Source organism: Ranitomeya variabilis, chromosome 3 (genome assembly GCF_051348905.1).
Source record: "Ranitomeya variabilis isolate aRanVar5 chromosome 3, aRanVar5.hap1, whole genome shotgun sequence".
Lineage (NCBI taxonomy): Eukaryota > Metazoa > Chordata > Amphibia > Anura > Dendrobatidae > Ranitomeya > Ranitomeya variabilis.
In genome coordinates this window covers 639,701,988-639,727,813 of record NC_135234.1, presented here as the reverse complement: position 1 = coordinate 639,727,813, position 25,826 = coordinate 639,701,988, and the positions used below count along the sequence as shown (strand labels likewise).

The window sequence follows — 25,826 nt, the reverse complement described above, 5'->3', positions numbered from 1 at the left end:
CTAGTCCTGGCTTGCATTAATGGTGAGAAGTCTTTTTGCTGCTCATATGAGCAGTGTTTTGGAACAACACACACTTCAATAAACTGCAAGAATACGGCTTTAAAAAAGGTAAGTGCACAAGGACTCGATATACCACGAAATTAGCTGCATTCTCCACTGAATACACTCCGTTACAGATATTTGCAGCAAATATTGCCAAATCCAGAATGTCAGGCAATTTGATGTGCATTATCTGCATAGCGTATGGGTGAGATTTCATATTGCAAGGGACATACGGTTCAGCAAATCCTTATACTGAACATACTGTCTAAGTTTCCCATTTATGGTAAACTGCACGGAGAATGTAATAACTAACAGAATAAAGAATCACAGCCAGAATCTGCATCCGCAACATGTGGTCAAAATATTTATTTTGCACAATCAATATTATTGCAAATGTATAAGTGTAGCCAGCCTTTATAGAAAAAAAAGTCATTAAATTGGCAGGGAAATGTATGTCCTTTACATCTAGCTCAGGGTCTTTGCCATTTCATTATATAGGTATTCTCATGTGATGAAATTGGTATAGTTCGACAGCATGAAAATAAGCAAGTTTGCAATTGATTTGCTTTTTCTATCAGCTGTCATTCTCCTGGTAGGAGAGCTTTTATTTTACACAGTGTACAGCTGGCTGTCAAGAAGATCAACCACGCGTTAAGTGCTAAGATTCCAGTCAGCTCTCTTCAGCCCATAATTTCTATGCAGCAGTTAACTGCTCAACTCCCTCTAAACTCCTGAGCTACTGTTAGCAATCCTGCAAAATCAGCAGGGTCCAGAGCACTTCTCACATGTTCAGAGGCCTTATTATTTCTACAATCAAATATAGTCAGAAAATTGTAGACTGAAGAACAAGCACTGACAGATCATTAATGTGTCACCGAAGTATCAGGAAACTGAGACAGAACTGCCACTCAAGGAGGATTGCCTGACCCCGCCAGCAACATGGAAGTGAAAGCCTGGAGTTCTGCTGCTCTAGAGAGAGACAACTTGAGAATACCCCATAATGCCCCAATACATACCTCAGCAGGTGATGTTAGAGGAAATAAGGATCTGGACTTTCCAATTTTGTGTTGCAGAGCTTTTTGTTCTCGGCAAGGTAAGCTGCTGCCAGAGGAGTCTGGCAGTGGTTCTATCATGGGGAACACATAAGCGGTCAGCAGAGCAAGCACTCCGTATATGGAGAGTTGGGTGTGATAGCCATTGGCTTTACGATGTTTTGGCCGGCAGCTATCTAAAGTGTATGGGTGGAGGGGATATGGACCTTCTCATAGGCTGAATGTAAAAACCAACATGATTGCAAGGCTACAGTCACACCACTGTATTTTCTCTCATCCAAGAGAATTGGGCAAATTATGCTAATCAAACTGATGACACTGATCAGAGTTTGATCACAGTGCGGTCCATTTATCTCGGATGAAGAAAAGACGAAGAGAAAAAAAAAAACATCTCCATCTTCTCTATTCTGTCATTCCATGAAAATCGTACCGAAGATACGGTTGTCTGCACGAGCCCTAAAGCTGGCCATACACATTAGATACTTGTCAATTAAGCGATCGTTTGGCTGACAACTATCTCACCCAACTTCCCCATAAGCAGGGCTGCAGTTTACGTTCATGTTGAACAAAAAGATTGAAATTAATTACGGCAGATCCTGCTCTTCCCCTACGATACATCATATGTTGAGGGAAAAGTTGGGAGGCCCCCATTCATAACAGATGGTCGGGTGATCCTGCTGAAATCAATGGGTTTGGATGACTACTGTCTAATATGTATGGGGATTTTAAGGGAGCATGGATAACTCGCCATACTCATGTTTCATTATTGTGGTATATTTAGTGGCCAGTTGTAAGGTCAAGAGGTTATTGATCCAGACCAAATCCAGTATGAGCAGGTTGAGTAGTCATCCTAAAGTCACTGGGGTTCACTATTAATTGACTTTTTGTTTTTAATTACAACAATCATAAGTAAAAAAAAACAAAAAAAAAAACACTGAAAACCCCACCCCACAAAACAGTGATCAGTGATTTAGTAAGAATATTGGAGAAGAGTAAAGCCTTCCACAAAGATGACAATAAATAATTCCCCATCTCATTCTGCACATTTGGTAAGGCCCTTATAATGAGTCCGTACTTAAAGCAAGTCATTTTCTGTGCTGGAGCCACAATTTCAAGCCGTCATTGACTTATTCTCCCCTTAGATACATCAGAATATGTCTTTATTGTACTTAGGAAAATATAATTGCCAATTTTCACGTTGATGCGGTTTATAACTGAAATACTGAAGACTATAAAACGTTCTCACTGAACACCAATAACAAAAGCTTGAGCAGTTTAATGCCAGGCTATGATTTCAGCTGATGAGGCACTTTTATTGTAGAGCTTTATATATTACCAGGGATATCCAAGCCCGAGTGGGTAAGAAGTTCTCCATCCCACAAGGCAAACGCGGGCACAACCGGACCTCGAAAGTCAGCATTGAGAGTATGGACAAGGGAGCCTTTTTCAGGGTCCACTAGGCTGAGTTTTCCACCCTCGTAGTCCACCAGGAGGCCCACCTTGCTCGGATGGCCAATGTTGGTAATGGGGATTATTTTCTTTACGACCATTCCACTCCATTTTTTATGACTATACGCAAAGACCCATGAACGGTTGCTTACACCAATGCATTCATCTCTGGACATGTCAGCATCTGCCACTCCGATGCGGAACTCATTGGACTTCTTCACAGTCACCTCCCAATAATGGCGACCACTCATGATTGGTGTGTCTCCAAGAACAACCGCCCATTCACGGAAACGCTCAAGATTCTGAGGGACTTTGGAGGGCTCAAGGCCTAGTATACGATAGATGACCCCTGTGTCCTTCTTGAACAGGTCCAGGCTACTGTGAGCAGTTTTCTCGTCTAGTTTAAATGAGATTTCTGCATCAGGAGAAACAAAAAAAAGATTAGTTTCTAGTAAGTAGATCTTGTTAACTCTTAAAAAATAAATGAAAATATCCAGCTAAACCAATATAGTTGTCTCCACCACCACTGCACATACTGCTGAAGAATAGCTTGAAAAGATGCCCCTTTATCAATTGTCCTGTTCAGCAGGATGTTAACCTTACAATGTACTGTGCGCCGTATGCCAATTAGAGTTGAATAGTCATGGCGTGACACTGCTAGTCTGGTCTCCAAACCCTCCCTTAAAGCTCCACTCACATCCCCCTTGGCTTGGCTGCACTGTTGCCTTGTACTTCTTACTCATGCGCAGTACAGAAGGTGTATTCCCACGCATGGTGCAACAATGAAGCCTAGATGACTCACAGATCCAACAGCTGGGCCCAAACAATCATACATTTAATGCCACGTTCACACATTCAGTATTTGGTCAGGATTTTACCTCAGTACGTGTAAGCCAAAACAAGGAGTGGGTGATAAATACAGAAGTGGTGACGGGTTTCTATTATACTTCTCTTCTGATTGTTCCTCTCCTGGTTTTGGCTTACAAATAGGGAGGTAAAATACTGACCAAAAACTGATAGTGTGACCATGGCCTATCACCCATAGTTGGAGAATTCCTTTAAATTTTCCACCTAGTCCTACAACCTTCTGTCTAATCCTCATGTTAATTTTTTTCCACTGTGCTCCCTGCCCATCAACTGACACCTTAAATGTAGCTGGTGGAATTGCTTTCCCTGATCTCCACCAATTCATCCTTGCTCCTCTTAAACTTGCTATGGTCACAGGGCCCCCTTATGGCTCCTCAGTCTCATGGACAGAGACCTCCAGAATGTATCAGTATGTCTCTCTCTACTGGATCAGAGTGACAAGGACTAATTGGGGCTGAGTAACCAGAGCAAAACTTCAAAGGAAAGTATAAGGCCAGGTTCACACGGTATTTTACCTCAGTATTTGTAAACCAAAACCAGGAGAGGAACAATCAGGAAAAGTATAATAGAAACACGTCACCACTTCTGTATTTATCACCCTGGTATTGGCTTACACATACTGAGGTAAAATACTGAACGTGGCCCAATACCAAGTCAAATTCTAAGAGCGGATAATGTCCAGGGATTTTTTCATTTAGGATTTTTTTTTCATATTGTTTAACCAGCAGGAAATGTCAGAAAATAGAAGGAAAAATACATATGTCTCCCTTCCATGCTGTGGAGATCCTGGCCAGTTTCGGTTTCTCCTATACTGAGATTACATAAGGTCTGATGCTACAAAAACAAACATATAAGAAGCCAGTGATTGGCTGCAGTGGTCATGAGGGTGAACGGTACAGAATTCTGGCGCAATTTGTGTTATTTTTAGTTTTTAGATAAATAAAAGGTGAACAGATTTTTTATAAATTATGTACCGTAATTTTGCACCAAGTCTCATTTTTATATTGAGTTTGTCAAAACAGACAGATCCTCCGCATTTTCATAGATTTAGCCAAATTTATATGCGACCATTTAAAAATGTTGAAAAGTCAATCCATTAGACGAGGCTGAAGTTGGTTTCTTATTCGTCAGTTTCTTATTCGGCAATTTTTTCTTTTCTGTTTTTTATAGGTTTAACAACAAAAAATAATCATCACAATAATAAAACACAATGCAGTGAGGAGCCCTGATGTGAATCAGCTTAAAAATGGCTACAAAAACAATAAAACTGGCACAAAAATGGGCATCAAAGAGCGCTGAAGAAAGTGTTAAATGCCTTTGGGCCACTGATCTCACACTGCAGACATATAGAACAGGGCACCCCACATCCAAACCAGTTATTTCCAGCCTGGCCCAAATGGGTTCTGGGCATCAGAACTGGCATCAAAGTGGGCAGTCAATTTTCACAGATTTGAATAAGTAACTGATGCTTTTAAGGGGTTAAATGCCTTTGGGCCACTGATCTGACACTTAAAATACACAGATATTGATGCCCTGCATCAAACCCAGGTCCCTTCAGCCTGGCCCAAATGGGTTCTGGGCACCAGAACTGGCATCAAAGTGGGCAAGCTGCCCATTTTTATTGATTTAAGTATCTAACTTTAAGGGGTTAAATGACTTTGGGCCCCTGATCTGATGCTTAAAATACACAGATAATGATGGCCTGCATCAAACCCAGGTCCCTCCAGCCTGGCCCAAATGGGTACTGGGCATCAGAATTGGCATCAAAGTGGGCAAACAGCCCATTTTCACAGATTTGAATAAGTGGTGTTTTAAGGGGTTAAATTCCTTTGTGCCACTGATACCAGAGTGCATACATATAGAACAGGGAGCCCCACAATAAAACCAGGTCTCTTCAGCCTGGCCCAAATGAGTTCTGGGCATCAGAACTGTCATCAAACTGGGCAAACAGCCCATTTTAACAGATTTGAATAGGGACCTGCTGTTTTTAAGGGGTTAAATGGCTTTGGGCCACTGATCTGACACTTAGGCCATGTTCACACTTTGCGGGTTTTACAGCGGATCCGCGGCGATTTTGATGCTGCGGGTCCACAGCAGGTTCCATTGCGTTTACATTTACATGTAAACCCTATGGAAACCGCAATCCGCTGTGCACATGCTGCGGGAAAAAACGCGCAGAAACGCAGCGGTTTACATTCCGCAGCATGTCACTTCTTTGTGCAGAATCGCTGCGATTCTGCACACACAGGAATGCATTGATCCGCTAACTTCCCGCATGGGGCTGTGCCCACGATGCGGGAAGTAAGCGGATCATGTGCAGATGGTACCCGGGGAGGAGGAGAGGAGTCTCTCCTCCAGGCCCTGGGAACCATATTAGTGTAAAAAAAAAAAAATAATAAAAAAAAAAAATAATGATATACTCACCTCTCAGCGCTGCACGCGGCTGTCCGGTCTCAGGGTTGCTGTGCGAGCAGGACCTGCGGTGACGTCGCGGTCACATGACCGTGATGACGCCGCGGTCACATGACCGTGACGTCACGAAGGTCCTTCTCGCACAGCATCTTTGGAACCGGACCGCCGCCTGCAGCGCCGAGGAGATCGGGACATCAGAGGGTGAGTATATAACCATTTTTTATTATTTTTAACATTACTATTGATGCTGCATATTGCTGCATATGCAGCATCAATAGTATAGGAGTAAACCCGCAGCGGAAACAGCAAAACAAACCGCGATAAATCTGTAGGGATAACCGCAGTGGTTTTGCCCTGCAGATTTATCAAATCCGCTGCGGGAGAACCCGCAGAGGATCCCGCAAAGTGTGCACATAGCCTTAAAATACACAAATAGTGATGCCCTGCATCAAACCCAGATCCCTCCAGCCTCGCCCAAATGGGTTCTGGGCGCCAGAATTAGCATCAAAGTGGTCAAATATAGTGGGTTGGTGTTGGGAATGCCTTGGTTACAGCATCAAAACCCTGTTATTAACTGGCTTACTGAGGAAATTGTTCAATGGTCCTTATCTAAGTCTTTGAAGTCTGTATCTGTGTTGTCTGTCAGTCTGGAAGCTATTCCGGAGTACCTGAAGGTCTTTGAAGACGTGTTCTCTGAAAGCGAGGCTGAGGTTCTACCGCCATATCCATATTTTAATTGTGCCATCAATTTAATTCCTGGGGCTAAATTGCCCAAGGCCCGTTTGTTTAATCTGTCTGGTCCTGAGCGGCTGGCCATGAAGGAGTATATTGCCGAGAGTCTTCGTAAGAGGCATATCCGCCCTTACGTTTCTCCTGTGGCAGCTGGCTTTTTCTTTGTAAAGAAAAAAAGATGGTGGTTTGAGTCCTCGCTTCGACTTTCGGGAACTCAACAAAATCACTGTGAGAAACACGTACCCACTTCCTCATTCCTGACTTGTGTAACCAATTGTCTGGGGCCAAATGATTTTCAAAGTTGGATTTGTGGGGAGCCTATAATTGGATAAGTGTTTGAGAGTGAAACGAGTGGAAGACGGCATTTCTCACGTGAGAAGTTCTTTTTGAGAATCTGTTTATGTCCTTCGGGCTAACAAACACCCCTGGCCAATTTTCAAAATTTTATTAATGTTGTGTTTGCTGATCTGAACGGTCGCTTTGCGGTTATTTACCTTGACGACATCTTTGTTTACTCCCCTGACAGTGAAACCCATTTGCACTATTTGCGTACTGTCCTTCATAGACTCAGGGAAAAACTACTTTTTTCAAAATTTGAAATGTTAATTTTTTGTACAGGAGTTATCATTTTTGGGTTTGATTGTTTCCAATGAGGGGTTTCGCATGGATCCCAAGACGGTGCAGGCTATTAGTGATTGGGTTCAGCCCCGTGACTTGAAGGGTTTGCAACTAGTGATGAGAGAGTATACTCGTTACTTGGGTTTTCCCGAGCACACTCGGGTGGTCTCCAAGTATTTATGACTGATCAGAGATTTAGTTTTCCTTGCCGCAGCTGCATGATTTACAGCTACTAGACAGCTTGATTACATGTAGGGATTCCCTAGCAACCAGGCTACCCCCACATGTACTCAGGCTGGCTAGCAGCCATACATTATGCAGCTGCATCAACAAAAACTAAATCTCTGAGCAGTCACAAATACTCGGGAGACCACCCGAGCGTGCTCGGGAAAGCCCGAGCAAAGAGTATACTCGCTCATCACTATTTGCAACGCTTCTTGGGGTTTGCAAACTACTATCAAAAGTTCATCAAGTGTTTTTTGCAGGTAGTTAATAGTGATGAGTGAATATACTTGTTGCTCGGGAAATCTCCGAGTATTTGTGACTGCTCAGAGATTTAGTTTTTGTTGACGCAGCTGCATGATTTATGGCAATTATGGCACTTAGCCTCTCTCTTCCCACTGCCCTGTAGCGGTGGCAATGGGGTAATAGTTGGGTGGTTGATGTGACCTTTGAATTGTAAGGTCACATCAAGCCCGGCTTAGTAATGGAGAGGTGTCAATAAGACAGCTATCCATTAATAATCCTATAGTTGATAGAGGTTCAATAAAGACGCAGCCAGAATAAAGTCTTTTAATTAAATAAAACAATAAACACAGTTTGCCATCTTTATTATTCAGCTAATCCATGAGACACCCTCGATCTCCTGTAATGAATAAAAAAAAACAAACCAACAATATACCATACCTGTCAGTCGTTCTGTCCCACGCAGTAATCCATATCTGGGGAAAATACAGTTTGCAACTAGGAGCGGTGCTGAAATGCGACCGCTATGGCTGCAAACTACTGGTGACTGAATGAGATGATGCCAGCGCAGCTTCAGAGACTAGTGCTGACGTCACTGAGTCTGCCCTCCCTGCTGGCCCCTTCCTAGGCTATGAATATCAGCCGTCTGCATAGCCTTTTCTGGAATTTAATTATAAGGGTACCCCATGTCATTTTTGGAGGGCCACCCTATTTTAATAACCAGTAAACTGTCATGATTCTCAATGGCGAGAGAACATAGCCCAGCATATATGAGAACTAGCTCTTGGAAGATGGAAACTATACTGACCATGAACTAAACCTGCCGCACAACTAGAAGTGGCCGGGTAGCATGCCTACGTTTTTTTATCCCTAGATGCCCAGCGCCAGCCGGAGAACTACCTAATCCTAGCAGAGGAAAAGACAGTCCTGGCTCACCTCTAGAGAAATTTTCCCAAAAGGCAGACAGAGGCCCCCACATATATTGGCGGTGATTTTAGATGAAATGACAAACGTAGTATGAAAATAGGTTTAGCAAAAATCGAGGTCCGCTTACTAGATAGAAAGAAGACAGAAAGGGCACTTTCATGGTCAGCAGAAAACCCTATCAAAACACCATCCAGAAATTACTTTAAGACTCTAGCATTAACTCATAACACCAGAGTGGCAATTTCCGCTCACAAGAGCTTTCCAGACACAGTAACGAAACAGCAGCTGTGAACAGGAACAAAATGCAAAAACACACAAGGACAAAAGTCCAACTTAGCTGGGAGTTGTCTAGTAGCAGGAACATGCACAGAAAGGCTTCTGATTACATTGTTGACCGGCATGAAACTGACAGAGGAGCAAGGTTATATAGCGACTCCCACATCCTGATAGGAGCAGGTGAACAGAGGGGATGATGCACACAAGTACAATTCCACAAGTGGCCACCGGGGGAGCCCAGAATCCAATTTCACAACAGTACCCCCCCCTCAAGGAGGGGGCACCGAACCCTCACCAGAACCACCAGGGCGATCAGGATGAGCCCTATGAAAGGCACGGACAAGATCGGAGGCATGAACATCAGAGGCAGTGACCCAAGAATTATCCTCCTGACCGTATCCCTTCCATTTGACCAGATACTGGAGTTTCCGTCTGGAAACACGAGAGTCCAAGATCTTTTCCACAACGTACTCCAACTCACCCTCAACCAACACCGGAGCAGGAGGCTCAACGGAAGGCACAGCCGGTACCTCATACCTGCGCAACAATGACCGATGAAAAACATTATGAATCGAAAAGGATGCAGGGAGGTCCAAACGGAAGGACACAGGGTTAAGAATCTCCAATATCTTGTACGGGCCGATGAACCGAGGCTTAAACTTGGGAGAAGAAACCCTCATAGGGACAAAACGAGAAGACAACCACACCAAGTCCCCAACACAAAGCCGAGGACCAACACGACGACGGCGGTTGGCAAAAAGCTGAGTCTTCTCCTGGGACAACTTCAAATTGTCCACCACCTGCCCCCAAATCTGATGCAACCTCTCCACCACAGCATCCACTCCAGGACAATCCGAAGATTCCACTTGACCGGAGGAAAATCGAGGATGAAACCCCGAATTACAGAAAAACGGGGACACCAAGGTGGCAGAGCTGGCCCGATTATTGAGGGCGAACTCCGCCAAAGGCAAAAAAGCAACCCAATCATCCTGATCCGCAGACACAAAACACCTCAAATATGTCTCCAAGGTCTGATTAGTCCGCTCGGTCTGGCCATTAGTCTGAGGATGGAAAGCAGACGAAAAAGACAAATCTATGCCCATCCTAGCACAGAATGCCCGCCAAAATCTAGACACGAATTGGGTCCCTCTGTCAGAAACGATATTCTCCGGAATACCATGCAAACGAACAACATTTTGAAAAAACAGAGGAACCAACTCGGAAGAAGAAGGCAACTTAGGCAAGGGAACCAGATGGACCATCTTAGAGAAACGGTCACACACCACCCAGATGACAGACATCTTATGAGAAACAGGCAGATCCGAAATAAAATCCATCGAGATGTGCGTCCAAGGCCTCTTCGGGATAGGCAAGGGTAACAACAATCCACTAGCCCGAGAACAACAAGGCTTGGCCCGAGCACAAACGTCACAAGACTGCACAAAGCCTCGCACATCTCGTGACAGGGAAGGCCACCAGAAGGACCTTGCCACCAAATCCCTGGTACCAAAGATTCCAGGATGACCTGCCAACGCAGAAGAATGAACCTCAGAGATGACTCTACTGGTCCAATCATCAGGAACAAACAGTCTACCAGGTGGGCAACGATCAGGTCTATCCGCCTGAAACTCCTGCAAGGCCCGCCGCAGGTCTGGAGAAACGGCAGACAATATCACTCCATCTTTAAGGATACCTGTGGGCTCAGAATTACCAGGGGAGTCAGGCTCAAAACTCCTAGAAAGGGCATCCGCCTTAACATTCTTAGAACCCGGTAGGTAAGACACCACAAAATTAAACCGAGAGAAAAACAACGACCAGCGCGCCTGTCTAGGATTCAGGCGCCTGGCAGACTCAAGGTAAATTAAATTTTTGTGGTCAGTCAATACCACCACCTGATGTCTGGCCCCCTCAAGCCAGTGACGCCACTCCTCAAAAGCCCACTTCATGGCCAAAAGCTCCCGATTCCCAATATCATAATTCCGCTCGGCGGGCGAAAATTTACGGGAAAAAAAAGCACAAGGTCTCATCACGGAGCAGTCGGAACTTCTCTGCGACAACACCGCCCCAGCTCCGATTTCAGAAGCGTCGACCTCAACCTGAAAAGGAAGAGCAACATCAGGCTGACGCAACACTGGGGCGGAAGAAAAGCGGCGCTTGAGCTCCCGAAAGGCCTCCACAGCATCAGGGGACCAATCAGCAACATCAGCACCCTTCTTAGTCAAATCAGTCAATGGTTTTACAACATCAGAAAAACCAGCAATAAATCGACGATAAAAGTTAGCAAAGCCCAAAAATTTCTGAAGACTCTTAAGAGAAGAGGGTTGCGTCCAATCACCAATAGCCTGAACCTTGACAGGATCCATCTCGATGGAAGAGGGGGAAAAAAATGTATCCCAAGAAGGAAATCTTTTGAACCCCAAAAACACACTTAGAACCCTTCACACACAAGGAATTAGACCGCAAAACCTGAAAAACCCTCCTGACCTGCTGGACATGAGAGTCCCAGTCATCCGAAAAAATCAGAATATCATCCAGATACACAATCATAAATTTGTCCAAATAATCGCGGAAAATGTCATGCATAAAGGACTGGAAGACTGAAGGGGCATTTGAAAGACCAAAAGGCATCACCAAATACTCAAAATGGCCCTCGGGCGTATTAAATGCGGTTTTCCACTCATCCCCCTGCTTGATTCGCACCAAATTATACGCCCCACGGAGATCAATCTTAGAGAACCACTTGGCCCCCTTTATACGAGCAAACAAATCAGTAAGCAGTGGTAACGGATATTGATATTTAACCGTGATTTTATTCAAAAGTCGATAATCAATACACGGCCTCAAAGAGCCGTCTTTCTTAGACACAAAGAAAAAACCGGCTCCTAAGGGAGATGACGAAGGACGAATATGTCCCTTTTCCAAGGACTCCTTTATATATTCTCGCATAGCCGCGTGTTCAGGCACAGACAGATTAAATAAACGACCCTTAGGGTATTTACTACCCGGGATCAAGTCTATGGCACAATCGCACTCCCGGTGCGGAGGTAGTGAACCAACCTTGGGTTCTTCAAAAACGTCACGAAAGTCAGACAAGAATTCAGGAATCTCAGAGGGAATAGATGACGAAATGGAAACCAAAGGTACGTCCCCATGAGTTCCTCTACATCCCCAGCTTAACACAGACATAGCTCTCCAGTCGAGGACTGGGTTATGAGATTGCAGCCATGGCAATCCCAGCACCAAAACATCATGTAGATTATACAGCACCAGAAAGCGAATAACCTCCTGGTGATCCGGATTAACACGCATAGTCACTTGTGTCCAGTATTGTGGTTTATTACTAGCCAATGGGGTGGAGTCAATCCCTTTCAGAGGTATCGGAGCCTCCAATGGCTCCAAATCATACCCACAGCGTTTGGCAAAGGACCAATCCATAAGACTCAAAGCAGCGCCAGAGTCGACATAGGCGTCCGCGGTAATAGATGACAAAGAACAAATCAGGGTCACAGATAGAATAAACTTAGACTGTAAAGTGCTAATTGAAACAGACTTGTCAGGCTTCTTAGTACGCTTAAAGCATGCTGATATAACATGAGTTGAATCACCACAATAGAAGCACAACCCATTTTTTCGTCTAAAATTCTGCCGCTCGCTTCTGGACAGAATTCTATCACATTGCATATTTTCTGGCGTTTTCTCAGTAGACACCGCCAAATGGTGCACAGGTTTGCGCTCCCGCAGACGCCTATCGATCTGAATAGCCATCGTCATGGACTCATTCAGACTCGCAGGCACAGGGAACCCCACCATAACATCCTTAATGGCATCAGAGAGACCTTCTCTGAAAATCGCCGCCAGGGCGCACTCATTCCACTGAGTAAGCACAGACCACTTGCGGAATTTTTGGCAGTATATTTCAGCTTCATCTTGCCCCTGAGACAAGGACATCAAGGCCTTTTCCGCCTGAAGCTCTAAATGAGGTTCCTCATAAAGCAACCCCAAGGCCAGAAAAAACGCATCTACATTGAGCAACGCAGGATCCCCTGGTGCCAATGCAAAAGCCCAGTCTTGAGGGTCGCCCCGGAGCAAGGAAATTACAATCCTGACCTGCTGTGCAGGGTCTCCGGCAGAGCGAGACTTCAGGGACAAAAACAATTTGCAATTATTTTTAAAATTTTGAAAGTGAGATCTATTCCCCGAGAAGAATTCAGGCAAAGGAATTCTAGGCTCAGACATAGGTGCATGAACAACGAAATCTTGCAAATTTTGTACCTTTGTGGCGAGATTATTCAAACCTGTAGCTACACTCTGAAGATCCATTTGAAACAGGTGAACACAGAGCCATTCAAGGATAAGAAGGAGAGAAAGAGAGGAAGGCTGCAGTATAGGCAGACTAGCAAGTGATTCAATTAAGAGCACACTCAGAACTAGAGGGGAAAAAAAAAAAAAAAAAAAAAATTGTAGCAGACTTCTTTTTTTTCTCCTTTCTCAGCCAGTAATTTAACCCTTTTTTTGGGCCGGTCAAACTGTCATGATTCTCAATGGCGTGAGAACATAGCCCAGCATATATGAGAACTAGCTCTTGGAAGATGGAAACTATACTGACCATGAACTAAACCTGCCGCACAACTAGAAGTGGCCGGGTAGCATGCCTACGTTTTTTTATCCCTAGATGCCCAGCGCCAGCCGGAGAACTACCTAATCCTGGCAGAGGAAAAGACAGTCCTGGCTCACCTCTAGAGAAATTTTCCCAAAAGGCAGACAGAGGCCCCCACATATATTGGCGGTGATTTTAGATGAAATGACAAACGTAGTATGAAAATAGGTTTAGCAAAAATCGAGGTCCGCTTACTAGATAGCAAGAAGACAGAAAGGGCACTTTCATGGTCAGCAGAAAACCCTATCAAAACACCATCCAGAAATTACTTTAAGACTCTAGCATTAACTCATAACACCAGAGTGGCAATTTCCGCTCACAAGAGCTTTCCAGACACAGTAACGAAACAGCAGCTGTGAACAGGAACAAAATGCAAAAACACACAAGGACAAAAGTCCAACTTAGCTGGGAGTTGTCTAGTAGCAGGAACATGCACAGAAAGGCTTCTGATTACATTGTTGACCGGCATGAAACTGACAGAGGAGCAAGGTTATATAGCGACTCCCACATCCTGATAGGAGCAGGTGAACAGAGGGGATGATGCACACAAGTACAATTCCACAAGTGGCCACCGGGGGAGCCCAGAATCCAATTTCACAACAGTAAACACTAAAAATACAGCTGTGGGCTCATATGCATAGCCTGGGGAGATCCATGGGTATTAACCCCTTTTTAGGCTATAAACATTGGCCTCCAGTCGCTGGCTTTCCCTCTCTGGATTGGAAAATTACCCGGGAGCCCGCAACATTTTTTTCCCCCAAAAATAATCTTTTATTAATTACATACATGTCCTCTAATTTGCACACACACTATACTAATTGTATTGATCACTGACATATACAGTACATATCTAACTATTCTGCATCTACTTAGTGTATGTAAACCATGTCTTCTATCCTGTCGGCTCCAGCAGTGATTTTAGAGAGGCTGACAAATGAATTACCGGCTATTCTTCTATGTATCTCTCTCTGCAATATAAAGACTATAAAATATATATATATATATATATATACATACACACACATACATACAGTACAGACCAAAAGTTTGGACACACCTCATTTAAAGATTTTTCTGTATTTTCATGACTATGAAAATTGTAAATTCATACTGAAGGCATCAAAACTATGAATTAACACATGTGGAATTATATACTTAAAGGGAACCTATCACCCCGTTTTTTTCGGTATGAGATAAAAATACTGTTAAATATGGCCTGAGCTGTGCATTACAATAGTGTAGTTTGTGGACCCCGATTCCCCACCTATGCTGCCGAAATACGTTACCAAAGTAGTCTTTTTCGCCTGTCAATCAGGCTGGTCAGGTCGGATGGGCGTGGCTTCTTCCCCCAGATATTGCGTAGTTTTCCGTTGGTGGCGTAGTGGTGTGCGCATGTCCAACGTCCCCAATCCTGCACGGGGGGGTGAAAATAGCAGCGATGTCCGTTATTCCATTGGTGGTCGGTGGGCGCGGCCATCTTCCTTTGGCCGCGCGTGCGCAGAAGCGGCGCTCTGCTGGCCGCGGCTTCAGGAAAATGGCCGCCGCGATCTCCATCTGCGCACGCGCGGCATCCCGCGGCCATTTTCCTGAAGCCGCGGCCAGCAGAGCGCCGCTTCTGCGCACGCGCGGCCAAAGGAAGATGGCCGCGCCCACCGACCACCAATGGAATAACGGACATCGCTGCTATTTTCACCCCCCCGTGCAGGATTGGGGACCTTGGACATGCGCACACCACTACGCCACCAACGGAAAACTACGCAATATCTGGGGGAAGAAGCCACGCCCATCCGACCTGACCAGCCTGATTGACAGGCGAAAAAGACTACTTTGGTAACGTATTTCGGCAGCATAGGTGGGGAATCGGGGTCCACAAACTACACTATTGTAATGCACAGCTCAGGCCATATTTAACAGTATTTTTATCTCATACCGAAAAAAACGGGGTGATAGGTTCCCTTTAACAAAAAAGTGTGAAACAACTGAAAAGCATTAAGCTACTTACAGGTAGCAGCATTTTTCGGAGGCCCATGACAGCACTACGAGAGAGGGGATCCGCCCTTCAGGAACAGGAAACCTACAGAGATACAAAAGGGCGGCACCTCTCCCTATGCATCAGTTGTATATTAGAGCCTGAGAGGACTACCGCGGTTAGTAGCACACAAATATTATATACAGTTTATATACAAAACTAATCCAATACAAATACCACTCGTGAGATCTATATATATATCTCATTATATACATTATAGGAAGTGCAACCCCCACGTGAATAGGGAGGGAACTAAGGGTGCTGTCATGGGCCTCCGAAAAATGCCGCTACCTGTAAGTAGCTTAATGCTTTATTCGGACTCCCATGACAGCACTACGAGAGAATTACAGAGATGTAAAACTACCTTAGGGAGGGACTATAGCTTGCAGCACCCTTAACCCGAAGGTGAGATCAGAGGAGCACCCCAAGTCCAACCGATAGTGCTTGAAAAAGGTGGAAGGGGACGACCACGTAGCTGCCTTACATATCTGGTCGATTGATACTCCAGATCTTTCCGCCCAGGATGTAGCCATGGCCCTGGTGGAATGCGCCCTCAGATTCTGCGGAGCCGGACCTCCACCTGCAGTATAAGCCAGAGAGATAGCCTCCCTAATCCACTTCGCTAGTGTGAACTTCGAAACTCTAAGCCCTTTCCTAGGACCTTGGAAGGATAAAAATAACGCATCCTCTCTCTTCCAAGCGTTAGTGACTGTGATGTATTCTAACAGGCATCTCCTAACATCTAATGTATGGAGTAGTTCTTCTTTAGCGTTAGAGGGGTTAGGGAGAAATGATGGTAACACTATCTCCTGTGATCTGTGAAAATGTGAGGCGACTTTTGGCAAATAGGCGGGGTCCGGTTTTAGGACTACTCTGTCCTGTAAAAACTCTGTATATGGGGAGAGTCTAGAGAGTGCTTGAATGTCCCCTACTCTACGAGCAGATGTTATCGCTACCAAGAACGCTGTCTTGAGGGACAATAATTTAATTGAAGCAGAATGTAAGGGCTCAAACGGTTCTCTAGTCAAGGCTGACAGGACTAGGTTGAGATCCCAAGGTACCGACCTGTTCTTGTGTATAGGTCTAGCTCTATTAGAAGCTTTTATAAACCTTGATACCCAATAGTTATTAGCAACGTTACAAGAAAACAGGGCCCCCAGGGCTGAGACTTGTACTTTTAGTGTACTTGTGGATAGGTTTAGCTCTAACCCTTTCTGCAGGAATTCTAAAATTTGGTTAATTGGTAACCCTTCTTCAATTCTGAAATCTGAAGAGGCCAAGAACTTCCTCCAGGTTCTAGAGTAGATCTTTGTTGTTATATTTTTTCTACTCTTCATAAGGGTATCAATTAAGTTTGGGGAAAAACCTCTGTTTTTTAATAATGACCTCTCAAACACCATGCCGTCAAATGGAGCCCCTTCACCTGCGGATGGGTGATCGGACCTTGATGGAGTAAATTGGGAATGTCCGGAAGTACCCAGGGGTCTTCCACCGACATGGTCCTGAGCCACGCGAACCAAGCTCTCTTGGGCCAGAAAGGGGCGACCAGTATGACCCTTGCTCGGTCCTCCCTTATTTTCCTGACCACAAGAGGTAATAGGCCCAGCGGGGGAAACGCATAAGCCAAACGGAAGTCCCATTTGATCAGGAAGGCGTCCACTGCCAACGGATTCTCCCTGGGATTCAGAGAACAGAATTTTTTTGTTTTTCTGTTGTCCCTGGTGGCAAACAGGTCCACGTCTGGATGACCCCACATGTGGACGATTTGACCGAAGATGTCTCTGTTCAGGGACCATTCCCCTTGTTTTAAGGTGTTGCGGCTTAGAAAGTCCGCTTTTATGTTTTCTTTCCCTTTTAAATGTAGAGCAGTTAAAGATAGTAAACTGCTCTCTGCTGTCTGGAGAAGGCGGTCTGCTACTTCCATCAGAGATTCGGAGTGTGTACCACCCTGGTGGTTTATGTAGGCTACTGCCACCTGATGCATAGGGAGAGGTGCCGCCCTTTTGTATCTCTGTAGGTTTCCTGTTCCTGAAGGGCGGATCCCCTCTCTCGTAGTGCTGTCATGGGAGTCCGAATAAATATGTCTTATATTCTAGGTTCTTCAAAGTAGCCACCTTTTGCTTTAATGAATGCTTTGCACACTCTTAGCATTCTCTTGATGAACTTCAAGAGGTAGTCACCGGAAATGGTCTTCCAACAATCTTGAAGGAGTTCCCAGAGATGCTTAGCACTTGTTGGCCCTTTTGCCTTCACTCTGTGGTCCTGCTCACCCCAAACCATCTCGATTGGGTTCAGGTCTGGTGACTGGAGGCCAGGTAATCTGGTGTAGCACCCAATCACTCTCCTTCTTGGTCAAATAGCCATAACACAGCCTAGAGGTGTGTTTGGGATCTTTGTCCTGTTGAAAAATAAATCATGGTCCAACTAAATGCAAACCGGATGGAATAGCAACATGCTGTGGTAGCCATGCTGGTTCAGCATGCCTTCAATTTTGAATAAATCCCCAACAGTGTCACCAGCAAAGCACCCCCACGCCATCACACCTCCTCCTCCATGCTTCACGGTGGGAACCAGGTATTTAGAGTCCATCCGTTCACCTTTTCTGTGTCGCACAAAGACACGGTGGTTGGAACCAAAGATCTCAAATTTGAACTCATCAGACCAAAGCACAGATTTCCACTGGTCTAATGTCCATTCCTTGTGTTCTTTAGCCCAAACAAGTCTCTTCTGCTTGTTGCCTGTCCTTAGCAGTGGTTTCCTAGCAGTTATTTTACCATGAAGGCCTGCTGCACAGTCTCCTCTTAACAGTTGTTGTAGAGATGTTATTATTTATCAGGAGAACAATGAGTGAATAACATACCAAAACTATTATTTCAGATTAAATAGCTCTTTTTATTTAATGCCATAAAACTAAACATAAATACAAAGGTCAATTAATAAGCACAGTACACTTTAATTTGAGTATATTGCACTATTTCTGAAGTGGCTATATATGCCTTCATAAGTAATTCACATGCACAGAGCACTTTATTAATAATTTAATATGAACACCTTTTTTAATCAATTGCGGCATTTTTTCATTAATAATGCACCCCGCGTCCCAGGTAGTCATTCTCTTGGCCCCTATGCGGCCGTTCGTCCTGTGTGAGCGAGGTGCGAGGCTTGGCGCCGGCCCGCCCACGTGATCACGGGATGACGTCCGCTTTGGGTTCCTGTTGATATGGCGACGGGACGCGGTGCGCGTGCGCACCACTTGCGATCACTGATAGGCTGCCGCCCGGTCATGTGACCGGAACGGCGCACTATTTAATCTTAACTGAACCACCACTTAAACCACGCCCCCTGAGGAAGCGACATTTTGCACGCGAAACGCGCGTTGGGGATCCTGACACAGGCTGGAGGAGGACGCCTCACCTTATTATGGGTAAACGGAATTATCTTTTTAGTATACGAATGAGGGATTAAGTTGTCTGCAGCATGTGATGTGAATATTGGATTCTGATAGCGGCAATTGGCACTTTATTTCATCAACTATTCACAGCAGATGGTGTGAATGTGGCAATATAAGGGGGAAGGAATCTGCTTGGGCAGTAACATATCTACTTTGGTGACTATTTAAGCACGTAGTATAAAAGTAGTATGATGACCCCCCATTGCCTGTTCAGCACCTTTAGTCAGACCTATTCCACCCTGTGTCATATTTAACACTTGAAAGTGATTCACATGATTTTATATTAATGACCTTTGTATTTATGTTTAGTTTTATGGCATTAAATAAAAAGAGCTATTTAATCTGAAATAATAGTTTTGGTATGTTATTCACTCATTGTCCTCCTGATAAATGATTTAGTTATATGAGTTGCTATACCTACATGGGTCAGTGATTGTTTCTGGTGCCGTATAGAATAATCTGTTGTAGAGATGTGCCTGCTGCTTGAACGCTGTGTGGCATTGACCTGGTCTCTAATCTGAGCTGCTGTTAACCTGCGATTTCTGAGGCTGGTGACTCGGATAAACTTATCCTCAGAAGTAGAGGTGACTCTTGGTCTTCCTTTCCTGGGGCGGTCCTCATGTGAGCCAGTTTCTTTGTAGCGCTTGATGGTTTTTGCAACTGCACTTGGGGACACTTTCAAAGTTTTCCCAATTTTTCGTACTGACTGACCTTCATTTCTTAAAGTAACGATGGCCACTCATTTTTCTTTACTTAGCTGCTTTTTTCTTGCCATAATACAAATTCTAACACTCTATTCAGTAGGACTATCAGCTGTGTATCCACCAGACTTCTGCTCAACACAACTGATGGTCCCAACCCCATTTATAAGGCAAGAAATCCCACTTATTAAACCTGACAGGGCACACCTGTGAAGTGAAAACCATTCCCGGTGACTGCCTCTTGAAGCTCATCAAGAGAATGCCAAGAGTGTGCAAAGCAGTCATCAAAGCAAAAGGTGGCTACTTTGAAGAACCTAGAATATAAGACACATTTTCAGTTGTTTCACACTTTTTTGTTAAGTATATAATTCCACATGTGTTAATTCATAGTTTTGATGCCTTCAGTGTGAATTTACAATTTTCAAAGTCATGAAAATACAGAAAAATCTTTAAATGAGAAGGTGTGTCCAAACTTTTGGGCTGCACTGTATGTATGTATATATATATATATATATATATAATCTCCATATGCAAGAAGAAAGAGAAGGCACTCACCGATCTAAATTTCCCAACTTTATTTCATCTTAAAGTTTTAAAAAATTCCATGGCCGGGTGAGTGAGGAGCGTAGTTCTTGTGAGCAGGGATAGACGACGGCCGTTTCGCGCTGTGCTTGCGCTTCCACGGTTCAGTATTTTTTTTAACATGAAGATGAAATAAAGTTGGGAATTTTAGATCGGTGAGTGCCTTCTCTTTCTTCTTGCATATGGTCATGGATTTTCGTGTATTTTCAGAAGAGCACCTATGATCTTGATGCACGGCTGATGCTAGGACTATTATTCATTAATACCTGGGCCCGAAATTTTTGGATAACCTTGTTTCACAGACAGTGCCGTTCGTTTTTGGTCTTCTTGGTATATATATATATATATATATATATATATATATATATATATACACACCCACTAGCTATTGAACCTGTTCTACGCCCGGGTGGCGAGCATTTATATTGGTACATGGTCTCCATCCTGGTATGCGCCTCTTCCATCCTGCCCCCTAATCTTGTCATGTGCTGCTACCATCTTGCACCCCCATCCTGTCATATGCTGCTCCCATCCTGCGCCCCCTTCCTGTCATGTGCAGCCCCATCCTGCGTCCTCATTCTGTTTTGTGCGCCTCCATCTTGTCATGTGCTGCTCCCATCCTGTCATGTGCTGCTCCCATCCTGCGCCCCCATTCTGTAATGTGCTGCTCCCATCCTGCGCCCCCATTCTGTAATGTGCTGCTCCCATCCTGCGCGCCCATTCTGTCATATGCTACTCCCATCCTGCGCCCCCATTCTGTCATGTGCTGCAACCATTCTGTACCCCCATTCTGTCATGTGCTGCTCCCATCCTGCGCCCCATTCTGTAATGTGCTGCACCCATTCTGCGCCCCCATTTTGTCATGTGCTGATCCCATCGTGATGGCCCCCATAAGATGCTCCATAGCATAATATGCCCTGTATGCTGCGATTTAAAAAAAAATAAAAATGACATACTCACCTCTCCTCGCTGGGCGCTGAGTGCCCAAGCAGGCGGGGACACCAGCGCACTATGGGGGTCAGGTGCTGGAGTCGCCGCTGGCTAAGGCCCCCGGTGTAACAGCGTGTCCCTCCCCCGGCCTGTGTCCCTGGACTGCTATGTAATCAGGCTTGAGTCAACAACCAGAAGGGGGAGCCCTCCCCCATGGAGGGGTGGATCCCAGGACACAGAACAATAGACTCATGTGTTGGCTGATCAATTGTGTGGTGACTTGCGAAGGGCTGGGATCGTATGCTGAGGCGAGATCCTGGTGCCCGTGTGTGGAGGGTTAAAAGCTGCCACGTGGAATGGTGTTGTGTCCCTCATCTGTTGGATCCAGTAAACCCATCCCAGGATTATTTTTCTTTTCCCTGGCGTCGGATTGCCAGGTGGCGCCCCCGGATCTGCTCCCTTTGTGTGGACTCATTGTAGACTAATTACGGACGCTGCAGAATTACTTTGATTTATGTTGTCCCAGTTCCCTGTTCCGATAAATTTTATTGGATTGACTACTGGCGTGGTGTCTCTTCCTGCTCTGTCGCCGTCACACCCGGCACTTGCGATATTCACCTGTCCCTGTTCCACCGCCGCGCGCCACTCTGTCATCCGTGTCCTCTGGCTGTGACTGTTGAGGCAGGGGGCGCGCACTGACCACGTCATCGCGCCCTATGACCTGAACGTCACAGCCAGAGGATGCGGAAGACCCAGCGGTGGAACGGGACAGGTGAATATAGCCTGGCTCACCCTCCCCCTTCATACTCACCCTCCTGGTACGTCTCTGCTTCTCCGTCGGAGATCGCGGTATGCGTTCAGTGCTTACTCATACTGTGATCTCCTGGGCCACAATCCTCCTCCCCGGATGCGTCACACTGTGGGATCCAGACGCGTCGCGCTTGCGCAGTCTTTGGACATACAGAGTGACGCTATCAGTATAATATATATATATATATATATATATATATATATATACACTCACGTTTTGAAGAATATTACGTTTTAAAACTATGTGTAAATGATTAATAACATTTTTGTATGTAAAATCTCATGTTAAAATCGCACTGCAGTCGGATGTAGATCGGGTGTTAGGTGTGAAAAGTCAGATTGTACTCGCACAAAAAACGCCTGACACTCACATGACACTTGCATTGCACTCGTCAGACTTTCCTGCAATAAATAGGACCGATTTTTAAATCGCTAGTGTGTCTCCAGCCTGTGTATGTAATAGTGGTGTGAGATCAGTGGCCAAGGTCATTTAACCCCTTAAAATTCAGTTACTTATTCAAATCATTAAAATCAATGCCAACTTTGATGCCAATTCTCATGGCCAGAACCCATTTGGGAAAAGCTAAAGTGACATGAATTTCATGCAGGGCATCAAAATGCATGTAATAATGGTGTCAGATCAGTGGCCCAAAGTCATTTAACCCCTTGAAAACATCAGTTACTAATTCAAATATGTGAAAATGGGCTGTTTGCCCACTTTGATGCCAGTTCTGATGCCCAGTACCCATTTGGGCCAGGCTAAAGGGACCTGAGTTTGATGCAGAGCATCACTATCTGTGAATTTTAATTGTCAGATCAGTGGCCCAAAGTCATTTAACCCCTTGAAAACATCAGCTACTTATTCAAAAGTGTGAAAATGGGCTGTGTGCCCATATTGATGCCAGTTCTGATGCCCAGAACCCATTTGGGCCAGGCTGAAGAGACCTGTTTTAGATGTGGGGCTCCCTGTTCTATATGTATGCACTGTCGTATTAGTGGCCCAAAGGCATTTAACCCCTTAAAAACATCAGTTACTTATTCAAATCTGTGAAAATGGGCCGCTTGCCCACTTTGATGCCAGTTCTGGTGCCCAGAACCCATTTGGGCCAGGCTGCTGGGACCGGGGTTTGATGCAGGGCATCACTTTCTGTGTATTTTAAGTGTCATATCAGAGGCCCAAAGGCATTTAACCCCTTAAAAACATCACTTACTTATTCAAATCCATGAAAATGGGCTGTTTGCCCACTTTGATGCCAGTTCTGATGCCCAGAACCCATTTGGGCCAGGCTGAAGAGAACTGTTTTTGATGTGGGGCTCCCTGTTCTATATGTATGCACTGTGGAATCAGTGGACCAAAGGCATTTAACCCCTTAAAAATATCAGTTACTTATTCAAATCTGTGAAAATGGGCTGTTTGCCTACTTTGATGCCAGTTCTGATGCCCAGAACACATTTGGGCCAGGCTTAAGGGACCTGGGTTTGATGCAGGGCATCACTTTCTGTGAATTTTAAGTGTCAGATCAGTGGCCCAAAGGCATTTAACCCCTTAAAAACATCACTTACTTATTCAAATCTGCGAGAATGGGCTGTTTGCCCAGTTTGTTGCCAATTCTGGTGCCCAGAAAGCATTTCGGCCAGGCTGGAGGAATCTTGGTTTGATGCAGGGCATAACTTTGTGTATTTTAAGTGTTGTATCAGTGGCACAAAGGCATTTAACCCCTTAAAAACATCAGTTACTTATTCAAATCCATGAAAATGGGCTGTTTGCCAATTTTGATGCCAGTTCTGATGCCCAGAACCCATTTGGGCCAGGCTGAAGAGAACTGTTTTTGATGTGGGGCTCCCTGTTCTATATGTATGCACTGTGGTATCAGTGGCCCAAAGGCATTTAACCCCTTAAGAACATCAGTTACTTATTCAAATATGTGAAAATGGGCCGTTTGCCCACTTTGATGCCAGTTATGGTGCCCAGAACCCATTTGGGCCAGGCTGGAGGGACCTGGGCTTGATGCAGGACATCACTGTCTGTGAATTTTAAGTGTTGTGTCAGTGGCCGAAAGGCATTTAACCCCATAAAAACATCACTTATTCAAATCTGTGAAAATGGGCTGTTTGCCCACTTTGATGCCAGTTCTGGTGCCCAGAACCCATTTGGGCCAGGCTGGAAATAACTGGTTTGGATGTGGGGCGCCCTGTTCTATATGTCTGCAGTGTGAGATCAGTGGCCCAAAGGCATTTAACCCTTTCTTCAGTGCTCTTTGTTGCCCACTTTGATGCCAGTTTTATTGTTTTTGTAGCCATTTTTAAGCGGATTCACATCAGGGCTCCTCGCTGCATTGTTTTATTATTGTGATTATTTTTTGTTGTTAAACCTATAAAAAACAGAAAAGAAAAAATTGCCGAATAAGAAACCAACTTCAGCCTCGTATCCATTAGGGGGAGAAGGAGTAAAAAGCGGAATATCAGGTCTCGACCGAAGCATTGTAGCCGATCATGCACCATAAACATCAAGAATTACCGTACTTTATTTTATTCTTTTTGCATTCCTACAAATTTGCACATACACTGGGAAAAAACCATGGCACATATTCCCAAAACTACCATGAATCCCGGACGGTTCCCTTAGGCCATCTCCACACCAATCGGCTAAATTAGGTTACCTGCACTTTTTCATTACGTTTTTATCTCGCTTTTTGATGTCATGCATTAAATAAAGCTTCTTTGTTACCTTCTGATAATTGGCTTTGATAAACCTCTGGTACAGTCACGTGCGGATTACATGTGTAGTTTCCTTTACTCGCCCTCCCCTGCCCCAGCGACACGGCTCGGCCACAGGCTGCAACTCTGACGTCACTAATACAGCACACATCACCGCTGCAGACAATCACTGCTGATTCTAGTGACTGGCTGCAGCGGTGATGTCACGGCTGCAGCCTGTGGAAAAGGTGTACAGCTGGGAGTAAAGCCCATGTGGGGTCAATAATGGAAACGATGCTGAAGTTGGTTTCTTATTCGTTCAGTTTCTTATTCGGGCTGAAGTTGGTTTCTTATTCAGCAGTTTCTTATTCGGCTATTTTTTATTTTCTGTTTTTTTCAGGTTTTTGTATAAAAATAAACCATTCTGAGTATATAATAATATGCGGTCATGTGTCCTTTTGTGAATACACTTAAAAATAGATAAAAATATTAGAAGGCTGGCACAAAAATGGGCATCAAAGTGGGCACTGAGGTATGGTATTAAAGGTGTTAAATGGCTTTGTGCCACTGATCTGACACCTGACTTGCATACCTTGTGATGCCACACATCAAGTTCCTGTCACTCCAGCCTGGCACAAATGGGTTCTGGGCATCAGAACTGGCATCAAAGTGGGCAGAGAACCAATTTTCACACATGCGAATAAGTAACAGCTATTTTAAAGGGGTTAAATGCCTTTGTGCCACTTATTAAACACCTGATTTACATACCTACTGATGCCCCACATGAAATCCATGTCACTCCAGCCTGGCACAAATGGGTTCTGGGCATCAGAACTGGCATCAAAGTGGGCAAATTGCACATTTTCACAGATTTGAATAAGTAACAGCTATTTTTAAGGGGTTAAATGCCTTTGTGCCACTGATCTAACACCTGATTAACATACCTAATGATGCCCTACATGAAATGCATGTCAACACAGCCTGGCACAAATGGGTTCTGGGCATCAAAACTGGCATCAAAGTGGGCAAATCACCCATTTTCACAGATTTGAATAAGTAACAGCTATTTTTAAGGGGTTAAATAGCTTTGTGCCACTGATCTAACACCTGATTTACATACCTACTGATG

At 44.7% G+C, this 25,826-nt stretch overlaps 1 protein-coding gene across 1 annotated transcript in view; it reads right to left on the bottom strand.

The window, feature by feature from the left end:
* Positions 1 to 378: 378 nt before the first annotated feature.
* The window catches only part of SPRYD4 (SPRY domain containing 4), a 38,062-nt gene continuing 12,614 nt past the window's right edge, over positions 379 to 25,826 (bottom strand). Inside the window, exon 2 of the mRNA XM_077297609.1 lies at positions 379 to 2,958. Coding sequence (XP_077153724.1) covers positions 2,420 to 2,958 — 539 coding nt within the window. The 3' untranslated portion in view covers positions 379 to 2,419. The remainder of the gene's footprint in view (positions 2,959 to 25,826) is intronic.